Raw genomic sequence first — 15949 nt, 5'->3', positions numbered from 1 at the left:
AGATAAAAAGCCTTTGTAAAAGTTGCTGCTAACCAACAAATTCTGGAAAGGTAGTTTTTAGTTTTAGCTCTCAGCAAAATCCCTTCTGTGTTTCCATTTCCTCAACTTGAGAATAGTCGTAATATAAACTATAAACAGAAAAATTATAATGTGTGGGTTTTAAATAGAATCATAACCAGAACTTAAACAAATGGTTGTAAAATATTTTGAGATTCTTGAAGATGGATGATTGGAAGGTATTTCTTAATGTTCACATTTTGTTGGTATCATATAACGTTGTATAGTTTAAATGTTTTTCAGTGATCATATCTATTAGGAACAAAAATTTAGAAATATTAACAGAATAAAAGCAATTAGAAAATACTTTTAGCCAGAATTATATCTTTTCCTTTTTTTCTTTATTTTATTTTATTTTATTTATTTATTTATTTATTTTGAGATGGAGTCTCCCTCTGTTGCCCAGGCTGGAGTGCAATAGCTGAATCTTGGCTCACCGCAACCTCCGCCTTCTGGGTTCAAGTGACTCTCCTGCCTCAGCCTCTTGAGTAGCTGCGATTGCAGGCACCTGCCACCACACCTGGCTAATTTTTGTATTTTTGTCGAAACGGGCTTTCGCCATGTTGATGAGGAGTTAAACTGCTGACCTCAGGTGATCCGCCCACCTAGGCCTCCCAAAGTGCTGGGATTATAGATGTGAGCCACTGCGCCCGGCCAGAATTACATCTCTTCTGTATTTATAAGAAAATACTATTTTCATTGTGTTTATGTCTGGGTATTTATAGTTATTGCATCTCAGGTTTTAATAGTTACTTATCTGGAGAGTTAAAAATTTTGAATTTATACTTTCAGTCTTCTTTAAGGAAGCATTTTCTAGAATAAACAATGTATAAATTAGCTTAATCTTTTTTTGTTTGTTAAATTCACTTTCCCTACATGGTCCCTTTTGGAAGGAGGCAGGGTTTAAATCATTAAAATCTTAAAACCCAAGGCCCGGCAAAGTGACTCAATCCCAGCACTTTGGGAGGCCAAGGCAGGAGGATCGCTTGAGGCCAGGAGTTTAAGACCAGCCTGGGCAACACAGTGAGACTCCATTTCTATTTAAAAAAAGAAAGAAAGAAACTTAACACCCAAAGTTTTTGTTTACTGAGGTTCATTACAGAAGCATTCACCGAGGCTGGGTGCAATGGCTCACGCCTGTAATCCCAACACTTCGGAAGGCCCAAGGCGGGCAGATCACTTGAGGTCAGGATTTGAGACCAGCCTGACCAACATGGTGAAACCCTAAAACTCTCTACTGAAAATACAAAAATTAGCCAGGCATGGTGGCAGGTGCCTGTAATCCCAGTTACTTGGGAGGCTAATGCAGGAGAATCACTTCAACCCGGGAGGCAGAGGTTGCAGTGAGCCGAGATCTCGCCACTCTACTCCAGTCTGGGCAACAGAGCCAGACTCTTGTCTAAAAAAAAAAAAAAAAAAAAAAAAGATACTGTATAAAATGTCCTCAAATAGGAGGAAAAAGACCTTGAGTTTTGGTTTTAGATTTGTTACATATTGGCTGAGTGACTTGCAGCCTCAGTTTCCTTGTTTTTAAAGTAGAGATAATACTCATGTCACAAGGTTTACTGGATATGATAATATATGTGAAATTTATTTGAATAGTGTAAAATTCCATATAAATATACATTAACTTTTTTCAGAGATTGGGGACATTAAGACTGAAATTTATTTATTTTTGAGACAGAGTCTCGCTCTGTCGCCCAGGATGGAGTACAGTGGTGCTATCTTGGCTCACTGCAAGCTCCGCCTCCCGGGTTCATGCCATTCTCCTGCCTCAGCCTCCCAAGTAGCTGGGACTGCAGGCGCCCATCACCACCACAGCTGGCTAATTTTTTGTACTTTTAGTAGAGACAGGGTTTAGCCAGGATGGTCTCATCTCCTGACCTCGTGATCCGCCCACCTCGGCCTCCCAAAGTGCTGGGATTACAGGCTTGAGCCACCGCGCCTGGCCCTAAGACTGAATTTTATATATAATGTATTAAAAATAACATTGCTAGTATCCACATAATGCTTATCTATTCAAAAAATTACAAAAAACTACAATAATTATAGGTATTTTATACCACGGACCAGCAACAAGGAGCCAGAGCTGCCCGATACCTGTTTTGTAAATAAAGTTTTATTGCAATGCAGCCAAACCCATTTGTTTATTGTCTATGGTTGATTTAGTGCTGCAGCATTAGAGTTGAAGAGTTTTGACAGCAACCTTAATGGCCAGCTAAGCCTAAAATATTTACTATTTGGCCTTTTGCAGAAAAAGTTTGCCAATCCCTGGTATAAAGCAAGCTTAAGTCACTAAGTCTGCATTTGAATGTAATTCTCCCAACTCTTACATCTGTGTTATTTCCGCTTTCTTATTTTTCTCATATTCTACAACAAATGAAGTTTTGATGTGTCTGATAAACATTTCTTAAAACTTTCAGAGTGAAGACAATGTAGACCTAAGGCAGACCTATACTCCATTTTCTTCAACAGAATATTCAAGTTCTGTAGATTCTTCACTTTTCTGTGCACCATGGTCTACTTATGGAGATGACATTAAACAACCTTCTAATTCTCAGATCAGTATAAAGAACAGGTAAATTAATTCATTTCTCAGGGTAATTGAGGTATTTTTAAATTTAATTACATAGGAACTGAGGTTTATTTGCTCTCTGTTCCCTACATCATCATTTTACTATTGTGGCATTTTGTGTTTTTCAAACTTTTAGGAAAGTGTAAACTGGGCAGTTATTTGTGTATAGTTTTTACGGTGTTTTGTTTTGTTTTGTTTTGTTGAGACAGGGTCTCGCTCTGTCACCCAGTCTGGAGTGCAGTGGCGAGATCATGGCTCACTACAACTTTGAACTCCTGGGCTCAAACCATACTCCTGCCTCAGCCTCCACAGTAGCTGGGACTACAGGTATGCACCACGGTGGTCAGCTAACTTTAAAAAAAATTGTTGCCTTTTCTTTTTAAGAAACGAGGTCTCACTTTGTTGCCTAGGCTGGTCTTGAACTCCTGGCCTCAAACCATCCTCCCACCTTGGCCTCCCAAAGTGCTGGAATTACAGACATGAGCCTCTGCCCAGCTAGGTTATTACTTAAAAAAATTCATTAGTGGGAACATTTAGTGCATAAATCTTAAGTTCTTCTTTCTAAAGATGACTTATATGAATGAGTTAAAACTTTTAGGTGTTTTTGTCATCCAGTTCTAAATTTTCCATTTTTTTCCTTCACAACTCTACAACAAACAGGGTTTTATCAAACATAAGATATTTTAAATTATTTTTCTGTTCAATTCCACAAATAATAAGGGCCCCCTGTACATCAGATGCTTTTCTATGGGGGATACCAGAATTTAAACATGGCAAATATTATCCTTGCCTTTATAATCTTCATGATGATGATGATGATGATGATGATGACGACGATAACTAGGATATTATGGGAGCCTATTGCAAAGAGGAGCCCTAAGGGAGTGACATCTATCTTTAATTATATATGGGAGCTATTTATAGAGGTTGATGCCTCATTAGTCTAACCAGGAAATAGTTATTTGTATTTATTAGAAAAGTGTTAAAAAATTAAAATTCTTGGCAAATTCTCTAAAATAATTTTATTAGAAAGTCTATGTAATACATAATTCTACAAAAAACAAAAATATTTTTAAAGTTGATATATGCTATTGAAAAAATTCAAGCCTATTCTCAGCTTTTGGCTAAGATCAAGTGAAAAAATTCAAACTTTTCAGAAATATATATCAAGAAAAGTGAAAGTCTGTCTTAACCTTCTCCCCCCGCCACCCAATAACAGCTGCTAGCAGTTTGGTATATATTACATTGAATATTTTTTAGATATATACTAATATATAATTACACAAAAAAGCTTTTATATTGAACTTTTATGAGATAACACATGTAGTAGAAAAGGTATTGGACTTACAGGGAGACTATTTAGCAAGTATATAGTAGTTTGGCAAGTCATATACCCTTGCAAAATACAAGTTTCTTAATATCTCAAATGATTATTCATTTATTCAACAGATAATAACGAATGATTACTAATGCTTACCTTTCCAATGTTATGAAGATCAATTAAATATGAGTGTTATGCAAATATAAGGTATTTTATTTCTAAAATATCCCAACAATATGAAATGTTGAAATATGACAAAACAGGAAGTTACAATTTATTATAAAACAACGTACAGGGCCGGGAGCGGTGGCTCATGCCTGTAATCCCAGCACTTTGGGAAGCTGAGGTGGGCAGATCACAAGGTCAGGAGTTCGAGACCAGCCTGACCAACATGGTCAGGCTGAAAATACAAAAAAAAATTAGCCAGGCGTGGTGGCACGCACCTGTAGTCCCAGCTACTTGGGAGGCTGAGGCAGGAGAACCGCTTGAACCTGGGAGGTGGAGGTTGCAGTGAGCAGAGATCGCGCCATTGCACTGCAGCCTGGGGAACAGAGCGAGACTCCATCTCAAAAATAAATAAATAAATAAACAAACCAACAAATAGACGTACAGGTTGAGCATCCCAATCTGAAAATCCGAAATCCAGACTGATCCAAAATCCAAAACTTTTTGAGTGCTGACATGATGCTCAAAACAAATGCTCATTGGAGCATTTCAGATTTTGGATTAGGGACGTTCAACCAAATATACAAATATACATTTTATATTTGGAGTATGATGTATATTTCCAGAATCCAAGAAAAAAACCTGAAATCTAAAACACCTCTGATCCCAAGCATTTTGGATAAGGAATACTCAACCTGTATTACTTCAAGGAAAAAATTACCCAAAAACTGTAACAGGTAAAAGGTACCAATCTTCCACGTGCTTGTGGTTTTTACATTTTGTATTTAGTCAGTATCAGTCACTAGGTGGATTTCTGGGATAAAAGGAACTCCATCCAGTCATGCTTTGCAAGCATTAGGGATGGCTCCCAAATCTGTTACATTTAAGCGACAACTGCAAAATTGCTGTGGTGTCTAGGATGACCATATCGCATTTCACTTTTTTATCCAATATTAATATAGAGTCACAAAAATAGAATAGAGCATCAGGTTCATATGGTTTTCAAATTGCAAATGAGGAAGCTGAGCAGGTGTTGATGGAATAATGTATAATAAGACAAGACTTGCTTTCAGGAGCAGCTATGATACCAAGCATGTCTGTGACATCATAGATGAGAGATTTATATCTTGGTCACCTAAAATGAAAACCATGTGTTGTGGAGAAATAAGAGGTAAGCATACACTGTAAGTTAGATATAGGATTTGAAATGAAGGAGAAATATTTATGTGGAAAAGACATTTCCACATAAAAATATTTATGTAGAAAAGAAAATATTCTTGAGTTCTAGTCTCTTCTTTATTTGAAATGATGGTGTAGATTCAGTCCACATATTTTATAGATAAAGATGGTAAGGTAGGATAAGTCTGGAAAGAGTAATCAATATATTGTATTTCAGCACGAATTCATTTATTTTTAGGATTCAAACAGAAAGAAATGACTATGGCAGTGAAACAGACTTATATGGACTTGTGTCTAACATTTTGGAAGAACAAGATAAGTCACAGCCATATTTTGCTGAAGGGTTAGTATATAATCTATATAGTATATAACAGGCTTTTAAACTAACATACACTAGTTTACCCTGTTTATTAACTTTTATTTTTACTTAATAGTGGATCATCTGACAGTAGGTATCTTAATTCAAATATTGTTTCAAGGAGACTTGATTTTGCTGAAGTATTTGCTATATAATTGGAAGTTCAGTCTAAGGTTTTGTATAAGGACTTTCACTGAAAAATTATTCTTGCATAATTCAGAGCTATTTCCCTTGAGTTAATGAACTAAAGATTGGCTTAAATAATATAAATTCAAAGGAACTTTTATACATAGATCCCAAAGAATAAAACTCATTACTACTATGCAGAAATACATATGGATTTTATTCATGTGTTAGAAAATTTTGTAATGTTTCAATTGTTTTATTGAAGTGTGGAAGCTATGTTACCCAAATATACTATTTCATAAATAGGGAAGTATGTAGCACACATATAACCAATTAAAATATTTTAATTTCACAAAGTTTAAGCAAAACACATTTTTTTCATTAAAAAAAACTGTGGTCAACAGTGCTTTTATGTAATAACCTAAGCAAAGGAAAAACTTATTTTCTGCTTACTATAGATAAATAATTCATCTAAGACCATGAAGTCACATATTAGGCCTTAGTTATTGTCTCTTGGGAAAGTACAGTGAAGACATTAAAATGCATATTTATATAACATATAGCACATTTCATGTGATAGATAATTATCTGGAGCTAATGGTAGCTTATAAAGCAGAGTTGAAAGGGATTAGAGAATGGTGACATGGGGCAAGATAAATGTTTTTGAAGACCTTTTCTCCCTTTTCCACTGAGGAAATAAAGTCTTTAAAACCTAAGTTGTAATTAAATATATTTATTTGTTCTAGGACCTGCTCCTCCAATTTAAAGTCAGTTTGGCCAATGAACACAAGCAGATTTGCAGATCACCATGACCTCTTAACAGAAACCAAAAGGCCAATAGATACAGTCATCTCTCAGCAAGCTTTTTATAGTGGTGAATCTGTGTCAGCAATGGAAAAGCAATACCTGCGTAACAGTAATCTCACACCACAACAAAAAATAGATGAACTTTATCATGGATTTACTGGTTTAGACCTTGAAGAACAATGGATGTACCCCTCACGAAGTGATCATTCTAACTGTCACAATATTCAGACAAATGATACAGCTAAGACAACATTCCAAGAATATCCACTTATCAAAAACTGTTTTACACCCCAAACTGGTCTGTCTGATATCATGAAAGAATCAGGAGTTGATATCTACCCTTATGGAAGAGATAGAATATGTACTAAAGGTCTTGAAGCACCACTACAGCAAAAAAGGGCAGAGATGTTTCTTTCTCAATTTAGTAGATACAATGAAAATGTAGATTATTGTAGATACCCAGAGTATGTTCATCCTAATAAGGCTAAGCTTAATAAATGTTCAAATTTTAGTGTCCAAGATAGCAAAAAATTAGCCAATGGCACACCTGAAACACCAGCTGTAGAAGCAGACACCTACACAAAGTTATTTCAGGTTAAGCCAGCGAATCAGAAAAAAATGGAGGAGACAATCCCTAATCAGCAGAATTTCACATTTCCAAAAACTACGCCACATCTGACAGAGAAACAGTTTGCAAAGGAAGCAGTATTCGCTGCTGATTTTGGCTTAACATCAGAATATGGACTAAAACCTCACACAGCTTGTCCCGCTAATGATTTTGCTAACGTCACAGAAAAGCAACAGTTTGCTAAACCTGATCCCCCACATTCTGAGTATTTTAAATCAGTGCATTTATTATCAAACTCAGCAACATCTTCAGGAGGTATCAATTTAAACAGACCAACTTGGATGAATGTTCAAACAAAAAATAACACTCCTATTCCTTATCGAAATCAAGGTAACTTGATGAAATTAAATAGTCATTTAAGTGCAGCTTCAAAAGGTTCTAACCATTCTTCAGATTTCCCCCAACTATCATCCACAAACTTAACCCCAAATAGCAATTTATTTCAGAAATATTGCCAAGAAAACCCTTCAGCATTTTCTAGTTTTGATTTTAGTTACAGTGGTGCAGAAAGAATCCAATCTGTCAATCACATAGAAGGACTAACAAAGCCTGGAGAAGAAAATCTCTTCAAATTGGTTACGGATAAAAAAATAAAGCAGCTAAATGGATTTTGTGATAACTATTCAGCTCAGCAGTATGGGATAATTGAAAATGTAAACAAACATAATTTTCAAGCCAAGCCCCAGAGTGGACATTATGATCCTGAGGAAGGTCCAAAGCATTTAGATGGCTTATCACAAAATACATACCAAGATCTACTGGAGTCACAGGGTCATTCTAATAGCCACAGAACGAGAGGTGGAGACAATAGCCATGTGAATCGCACACAAGTGTCATGCTTTTCTAATAATTATATGATGGGAGATTTAAGGCATAATCAGGGTTTTCAACAACTTGGTTCAAATGGGTTTCCCCTAAGATCCACCCACCCATTTGGCCATTCAGTTGTTCCACTGTTGGATTCCTATGACTTACTTTCTTATGATGACTTAAGCCATTTGTACCCTTATTTTAATATGATGTATGGTGATAATTCTTTTTCTGGTCTCATGCCAACTTTTGGATTTCAAAGACCAATTAAAACCCGTAGTGGACCAGCCAGTGAACTTCATATTCGTCTAGAAGAGTGCTGTGAACAATGGAGAGCATTAGAAAAAGAGAGAAAAAAGGTAACACAAAGTTAACCACTTAGGAATAACAGTATGTTCCTTTTGCCTGTCTTCATTCTGTTTACCTTAGTGTAGTGTAAGAGTACTTGCCTTATTTCTTTTTGCTTTATTTGTTGTTGTTTTAAAGAGACAGAGTCTCGCTCTGTTGCCCAGGCTGGAGTACAGTGGCAGAATCATAGTTTACTGTAACCAAACTCCTGGGCTCAAGCAATCCTTCCTCCTTAGCCTCCTGAGTAGCTAGTACTACAGGCACATGCCACCATGCCTGGCTAATTTTAATTTTTTGTAGACATTGGGTTTCACTATGTTCCCCACGGTGGTCTCAAACCCCTGGCCTCAAGCCATCCTCCCACCTTGATGTCCCAAGTGCTGGGATTACAGGTGTGAGCCACTGCACCCGGCCAACTTGCCTTATTTCTGAGCTGAATTCTATAATGTCCAGAATTTGCTGTAAGTTCATTACTGTAAGGAATTAAGTGGGTTACTTAAAAACTAAAAATGGATGGGGTTGGCCAATGGGAAGCTTAAATAAATGAAGACGAAAAATGCTTGACATTTTAAAGTTATTGTTATTCTAAGTTGACTTGCCCTGAAGTAGATTTTTTACTCCCTTAGTGGTTACAAGTTTATTTCTTTGAATTTTTTAGTGTTAACCTGTTGGTATACTCAGGTATTTTATTTGTATTAAGACGATAGCTGGGTGCGGTGGCTCACGCCTGTAATCCCAGCACTTTGGGAGGCCAAGGTGGGCGGATCACAAGGTCAGGAGTTGGAGACCAGCCTGGCTAACATGGTGAAACCCAGTCTCTACTAAAAATACAAAAAATTAGCCAGGCGTGGTGGCAGGCGCCTGTAATCCCAGCTACGCGGGAGGCTGAGGCAGGAGAATCGCTTGAACCCGGGAAACGGAGGTTGCAGTGAGCCGAGACTGCACCACTGCACTCCAGCCTGGGCAACAAAGTGAGACTCCATCTGAAAAAAAAAAGATAGAAAAATACTGTGGTATTGTGGTTTACATTTGTTGTCTTTTGATACCAAAACAGAATTTTCATTTAAAGTGGTAATACTCTATTTATTAGGCTTACGAAAACTATTATTCATGGTCGAATCATATTTAGAAAATTCTACATCTAAAAAGTATGTAATTTTTTACAGACTGAATTAGCCCTTGCCAAGAATTATCCTGGAAAAAAAGTATCCAGTACTAACAACACTCCAGTTCCAAGGCTGACTTCCAACCCATCTAGAGTTGATCGCTTAATTGTGGATGAACTTCGAGAACTAGCCAGAGTAAGCTGTAAAAATAGATAACAGTGGATGGATTTTTTGTTAATTTTTTTTTAAGTTTCAGGCCAGGCGTGGTGGCTCACTCCTGTAATCCCACCACTTTGGGAGGCCGAGGCAGGCAGATCACCTGAGGTCAGGAGCTCGAGACCAGCCTGGCCATTATGGTGAAACCCCGTCTCTACTAAAAATACAAAAATTAGCTGGGGGTGGTGGCATGCGCCTGTAGTCCCAGCTACTCGGGAGGCTGAGGCAGGAGAATCATTTAAACCCAGGAGGCAGAGGTTGCAGTGAGTCAAGATCACGCCACTGCACTCCAGCCTGAGTGACAGAGCAAGACTCTATCTCAATAAATAAATAAATAAAACTCTCATCAAGTTTTAGAGCTTTGAAGGGTTTTTAAATCACATTTACATCTAACTCTCTGAAATATATTTTTTTCATGTTTGGTCCTAGAACTATAATATTTAGGAAAGGGGCTGGGTGCAGTGGCTCACACCTGTAATACCAGCACTTTGGGAAGTGGAGGTGGGAGAATCACTTGAGCCCAGGAGTTTGAGACCATCCTGGGCAACATAGGGAGATCCTGTCTCTACTAAAAATTAAAAATTAGCTGGACATGGTGTCACATGCTTATGCTACTCAGGAGGCTGAGGTGGGAAGATAGCTTGAGCCTGGGAGGTCAGGGCTACAGTGAGCCATAACCACACCATTGCATTCCAACCTGGGGAACAGAGCAAGATCTTGTCTCAAAAAAAAAAAAAAGAAAAAGAAAAAGGAAAGGGAAAATAGTCCCACTCAATCATTTTAAAAGTAATTTTCGTAATTTAAATGGTTCCTCTTGAAGCTCAAATTGGCAGTGGAGCTAATCCTCAACTGAAAGAATTTTTTAAAAAGCAAAAATCATTTTGAGTATTATTTATGGAGAAAGTCTCATTTCTTTGTCACATTTGTTTTCCAGCTTGATGAGCAAGCTGTGCTTACATAAGATGGTAACTTAATAGGGAATTACTATCTTTGATTTTTTTTTTTTTGAGGCAGGTCTCACTTTGTCACCCAGGCTAGAGTGCAGTGGCATGATCTATGCTCACTGTAGCCTTGACCTTCTGGGTTCAAGAGATCCTCCTGCCTAAGCCCCCAAATAGCTGGGACTACAGATGCACGCTACCACACACATCTAATTTTTGTATTTTTTATAGAGACAGGGTTTTGCCATGTTGCACAGGTTGGTCTCAAACTCCTGAGCTCAAGCAATCCACCTGCCTCAGCCTCCCAAAGTGCTGGGTGTGAGCCACCACCAGTCAACAAAATACTTTTGTTTTGGCGAAGTAGGATATGACTTCAAGTCAAATGTTGTAAAGAATCCTCGTTAAGTCATTTTGTAATTTAATGATTATTCCTATTATCTTCTTTATAATTTCAGAATTTTCTAAGCAACTTAGGGTAGGTAAACTTTTCCTTTTTTGACCTTCCTCTCTTAAAAACTTAGTTTTCCAAATAAAATTTGATAAAGATTCTTCCCGGGAAAAAAAATGCAGCAAAACGGATTACCTCTTTTATTGAATAAAACCATTTTAGGAATTAGAAAAATCAACATGGGTCAAATTTGTAAATCTGTACCATGGAATTTACCCATGGTACATTCAGAGCCTAACATATGAGGTACAGCCAGATGTTAATAAAAACTTCAATCTTTTATTATTTAAAAAAAAAACTTCCAAATTAAAATTTCTTTATCTCAGTAATACATTTCTAGGAAATGAAGGATGACATACTGTGGATAGTGATATACTTTTCCCAGCTTTGCTTATGCTTCACATTAATTTAGAAGGATATGTTTATGCCTGTTATAATAATTTTATTTTCTTTACAAAAATTAGCTGGGCATGGTGGCATGTGCCTATAGTCCCAGCTACTTGGAAGGCTTAGGTGGGAGGATCACTTGAGCCTGGGAGGCAGAGGTTGCAGTGAGCTGAGATGATGCCACTGCATGCCAGCCTGGGACAGAGTGGGACCCTGTCTCAAAAAAAAAAAAATTCATTTTATCTATACTTAGCAACATTATTTCATTAACAGTGGATTTAAAAATTACATTTTCGCCGGGCGTGGGTGGTTCATGCCTGTAATCCCAGCACTTTGGGAGGCCAAGGTGGGCGGATCACAAGGTCAGGAGATCAAGACCATCCTGGCTAACACGGTGAAACCCGGTCTCTACTAAAAATATAAAAAATTAGCCGAGCGTGGTGGCAGGCGCCTGTAGTCCCAGCTACTCGGGAGGCTGAGGCAGGAGAATGGTGTGAACCCGGCAGACGGAGCTTGCAGTGAGCCGAGATCGCGCCACTGCACTCCAGCCTGGGCGACAGAGCAAGACTCCGTCTCAAAAAAAAAAAAAAAAAAAAAAAAAAATTACTATTTTCTAGTTTGCTAGCTTTGTAGAATTTTGAAAAAAAAATATTTTTTAAACTTTATTTAAAAATCACCTGTGCAGACTTTTCTCTTTTTTTGAGATGGAGTCTCACTCTGACAAGATCTTGGCTCACTGCAACCTCTGCCTCCCGGGTTCAAGTGATTTTCTTGCCTCAGCCTCCTGAATAGCTGAGATTACAGGTGTGTACCACCACACCCGACTAATTTTTTTTATTTTTAGTAGAGACAGGGTTTCACCATGTTGGTCAGGCTGGTCTCGAACTCCTGATCTCAAATGATCCGCCCGCCTCGGCCTCCCCAAAGTGCTGGGATTACAGGTGTGAGCTACAGTGCCCAGCCCCAATTTGCACATTTCTTTACTCTTTCTTTATCATTTGCTCAAAATTATTGTCTTATTTAAAAATAATTAGTTCCCTGGAGGTTTTTTTTGTGTGTTTTGTTTTCCCCTGAAGGATCTGGCTGATACACAGTTGAGAGGAAAATATTTAACATACGGAATAGACTTATTATGAAGCAACTTAATACGAGTTTGAGGTTAGAGAAACATTAATTCCAGTGCCATTGGTTTCTTGAGAAGCTTTTTCCCCCTATATTCTCCAATCAGTGAACACCAAGTTCTGCTATCAATTGTTAAATCTTTTAACTCCCAAAGACAATTACTGTATTTACTTGATCTTCAAATTGCAATTATTCAAAAAGTTCTCTTTCCATATACTTTCCAAGTTTAGAATTTGAAACAAGTTAGGCATATGAAACATACTCCCCCTACTGACCTAATATATCTGTGCCCTTTTTTAAGTTTCATCATCCAGAGGATTGAGAAGCATCCTAATTTTCTTTAGCAGTTTTGACAGTTACAGGAGTCATTTTGTATTATTTTAATGTAAATTTAAATCAGTATTTTCTGTATTATGGATTCCTTAAAGCTATCACTAGTCAGTATTACTATCTGAATATTTCTGATTTCTAAAAAGGGAACATTGGAGGCCCAGAAAAATTAAAGACTTGTTGAGGTCAGGATTAATCAGTCAAGTACTTCTCTTTTTAGCTCAAAACTTTTTCCATTAGATTACAATATTTCCTAACAATGCTGTTTGCAGGCTGGTCTCTTATTTGTCAAAAACAGTATCAGATCTTGTATTTGCAGTTAATGACATGGTAATGTTTGAATATTTAACATTTTCATTGATGCTTATTTTCAGTAATCAACTACCACATATTTTTAGAATTAACATAGACAAGTAGATAGAAAACACTTTCCATTTTTGTTTCCCCCAGCATGGTGTCAGGACACAGTAAGCATTCTTTGATTTATTGAATGAATATTATTGCTGTCATCTCTATTCTGCTTCACTGAAGATTTATTTTTACTTAAGTTAATGGCAGGACATGTCTTATCAAAATTTAAAATGCTTCCCTCAGGTTGTGACTTTACTAGGCAAAATGGAACGTCTTCGGAGTTCTCTTCTTCATGCCAGTATCTCTACTGCTCTTGATAGACACTTGGAGTCTATTCACATTGTACAGTCACGTAGAAAGGATGAAATTGTTAATGCTTCCAATCGGCAAAGGCAAGGAGTTCCTAGATGCCAAGATGACAGAGGTACAAATATTAATGCATATTCTTGTGATAAGTCAGTGTGATAATTTAGGTATTGATAAAATCAGATTCTGAGGTTGAAAGATTAGATTTCTAAAATTAACACTTACCTACAGAATAAATTGGTAAATAATCTCCACATTATTTACTCCAAAAGTATTTCCATTTTATTAATTTTGTCTGTTATAATTGTTTCAAGACAGTCTGTGTTCTACTCAAACTATAGTCACTATTGTACAAGTCAGAAATAAAGTATCAATACTTTTAAATATTTTAATGATAAAGGACAGGACTTTGGTTCAATCAATAACTATCCTTTTTTTACAAAAATAACATTTGATCATTTAGTAGCAAAAGCACTGGGTTTTGTGAGATTTAACAGATATTTAAATGGCATTTAATATGAAATGACCCTGAATGTTTATTTTACAGATGTTTTTGCCCTTGCTTCAGCAATTAAAGAGATGTGTGTGGCTACTCGGAAAACACGCACTGCCCTGTGGTGTGCACTGCAGATGACCTTGCCAAAAACAGCCAGTACAGCTGATGTGGTAAAGCCTTTACAAGATACAGTAAACTGTGAAGATAAAGTCCATGAAAGCATAAATAGTAGCAATCCAATGAACCAGAGAGGTGAAACAAACAAACATTAAGGAAATGCCAGCAGAAAGAAGAATAAAAAGCTGATAAATATATCAAGACATGCTAAAAATTTTTTAATGAACTTGTCAAACTTTCAGTATGTTTTCTTTCAGATTTAAAGTTAATACCAGTACCTTAATGAAGTCTAACTTCTATTTAAAAATCTTCTATTTGAAGTGAATCCGATATAGTTTTAAGTAAACGCAAAGGTACAGTTGACTACTCAGAGTTCTGAGTAGTCAGATAACAAGTTTAAGTAAATTAAATATTTCCTAACAGCTAAAATGTGCTTAAACTCATTCTGCCATGCAGGTAAATGCAAATGTGAAATTCTTCTAGGAGATAAGTTTCATTTAGGTTTGTCTTAGTTAAGTATAATTCCAAATAATGAATCTAAGTGACTGTAACCCAATTATGGCTACAGCCTAGTAACCAAGACAAGTTCTGATTGTGATATCAAAGTGTTTTCCTTACAAAACTGGATAATACCTGGGAAACAAAGGAAAATACGGATAAACCCAATATTCATGTAAAAACTTAATATTTAAAATACTATACTACCATATTTATAAATTTGAAATCTTAATGCCTAAGTATATGGAGGGAAATGCATCTGATTCTCCTAAATTAATGATAAAAGTGCCAGTGTAAAAACCATGCAAGTTACTGAATATAAAACCTATTCAGATCATTTGTGTATATTCTTTAAATTTTAATTATATTATCAATAATTAAATGTTTCCAATTTTAAAGTTATTTAAATTGAATCACAAAACATTCCCTTTATCTGGATCTTTTAGACTTGATGCACAGTAACTGAAATAATGACTACTGTTTTAATACCCTTAGTTTGCTGCCTTTTATGAGGGTGTCACGAAGTTCTAAAATGTATTTTTTTAAAGGTTAATCTCTAACTAGTTTAGCTTGCAATTGGTTAGTGTATATTTTGTGTAGTTGTGTTCATTAGTTTGCTTCTAAGTTCTAAAATGTATTTTTTTAAAGGTTAATCTCTAGTTTAGCTTGCAATTGGTTAGCGTATATTTTGCGTAGTTGTGTTCATTAGTTTGCTTCTGTATTTTTTTAAAACTATTGAAAGCTTAACTTTTTCTGTTTCTCATCACTTAGTTTCTTTGTATAGAACTTGAGTAATTTATTCGTTAATATGAAATGTTGGTATTATGTGACTCAGAAGATCTTGGGTTTTAACATTTCTAGCATGAGTTAAACTATAATGTACTGATGAAATTTAATTGAAATATCCTTGACTAGAAACACTGATGTTTTAAATGTTAGTGTTTTTCTTAGTTTTAGAAATTCTGGTATTAAAAAAAAAAAGAGTGTAATCATACCACATAAATTTTCTTTAGATGATGTGCAGAAGAAACTGATTGAGAATGCAAGAGTAACTGTAGGGAGAAACATTTTGATCACTGATATGCCTTAGAACTACCCAAATGAATTACATTGAGGGTAGTCAAATAAAATAGATCATCTCACCACAGTCACTGCATAGAAAGTGGTTAAGTTTAACATAAGACATGTTGGATGTTATAAAAACAAATACTGTACTGAATTTAGTCTCAGGAAAAAAATAAATTACTTTGTTGAAAA

At 36.2% G+C, this 15949-nt stretch overlaps 1 protein-coding gene across 1 annotated transcript in view; it reads left to right on the top strand.

Annotated features, from left to right (window-relative positions):
- Positions 1-15949, top strand: part of MEIOC (meiosis specific with coiled-coil domain) — a 19399-nt gene extending 3450 nt beyond the window's left edge. The window contains exons 3-8 of the mRNA XM_004041576.5: positions 2481-2635; positions 5536-5640; positions 6528-8385; positions 9541-9675; positions 13519-13699; positions 14129-15949. Of these exons, the coding sequence (XP_004041624.2) occupies positions 2481-2635; positions 5536-5640; positions 6528-8385; positions 9541-9675; positions 13519-13699; positions 14129-14349 (2655 nt within the window). The 3' untranslated portion in view covers positions 14350-15949. The remainder of the gene's footprint in view (positions 1-2480; positions 2636-5535; positions 5641-6527; positions 8386-9540; positions 9676-13518; positions 13700-14128) is intronic.

The sequence above is a fragment of the Gorilla gorilla genome, chromosome 4 (genome assembly GCF_029281585.2).
Source record: "Gorilla gorilla gorilla isolate KB3781 chromosome 4, NHGRI_mGorGor1-v2.1_pri, whole genome shotgun sequence".
Lineage (NCBI taxonomy): Eukaryota > Metazoa > Chordata > Mammalia > Primates > Hominidae > Gorilla > Gorilla gorilla.
This window is presented reverse-complemented; position numbering and strand designations above follow the sequence as displayed.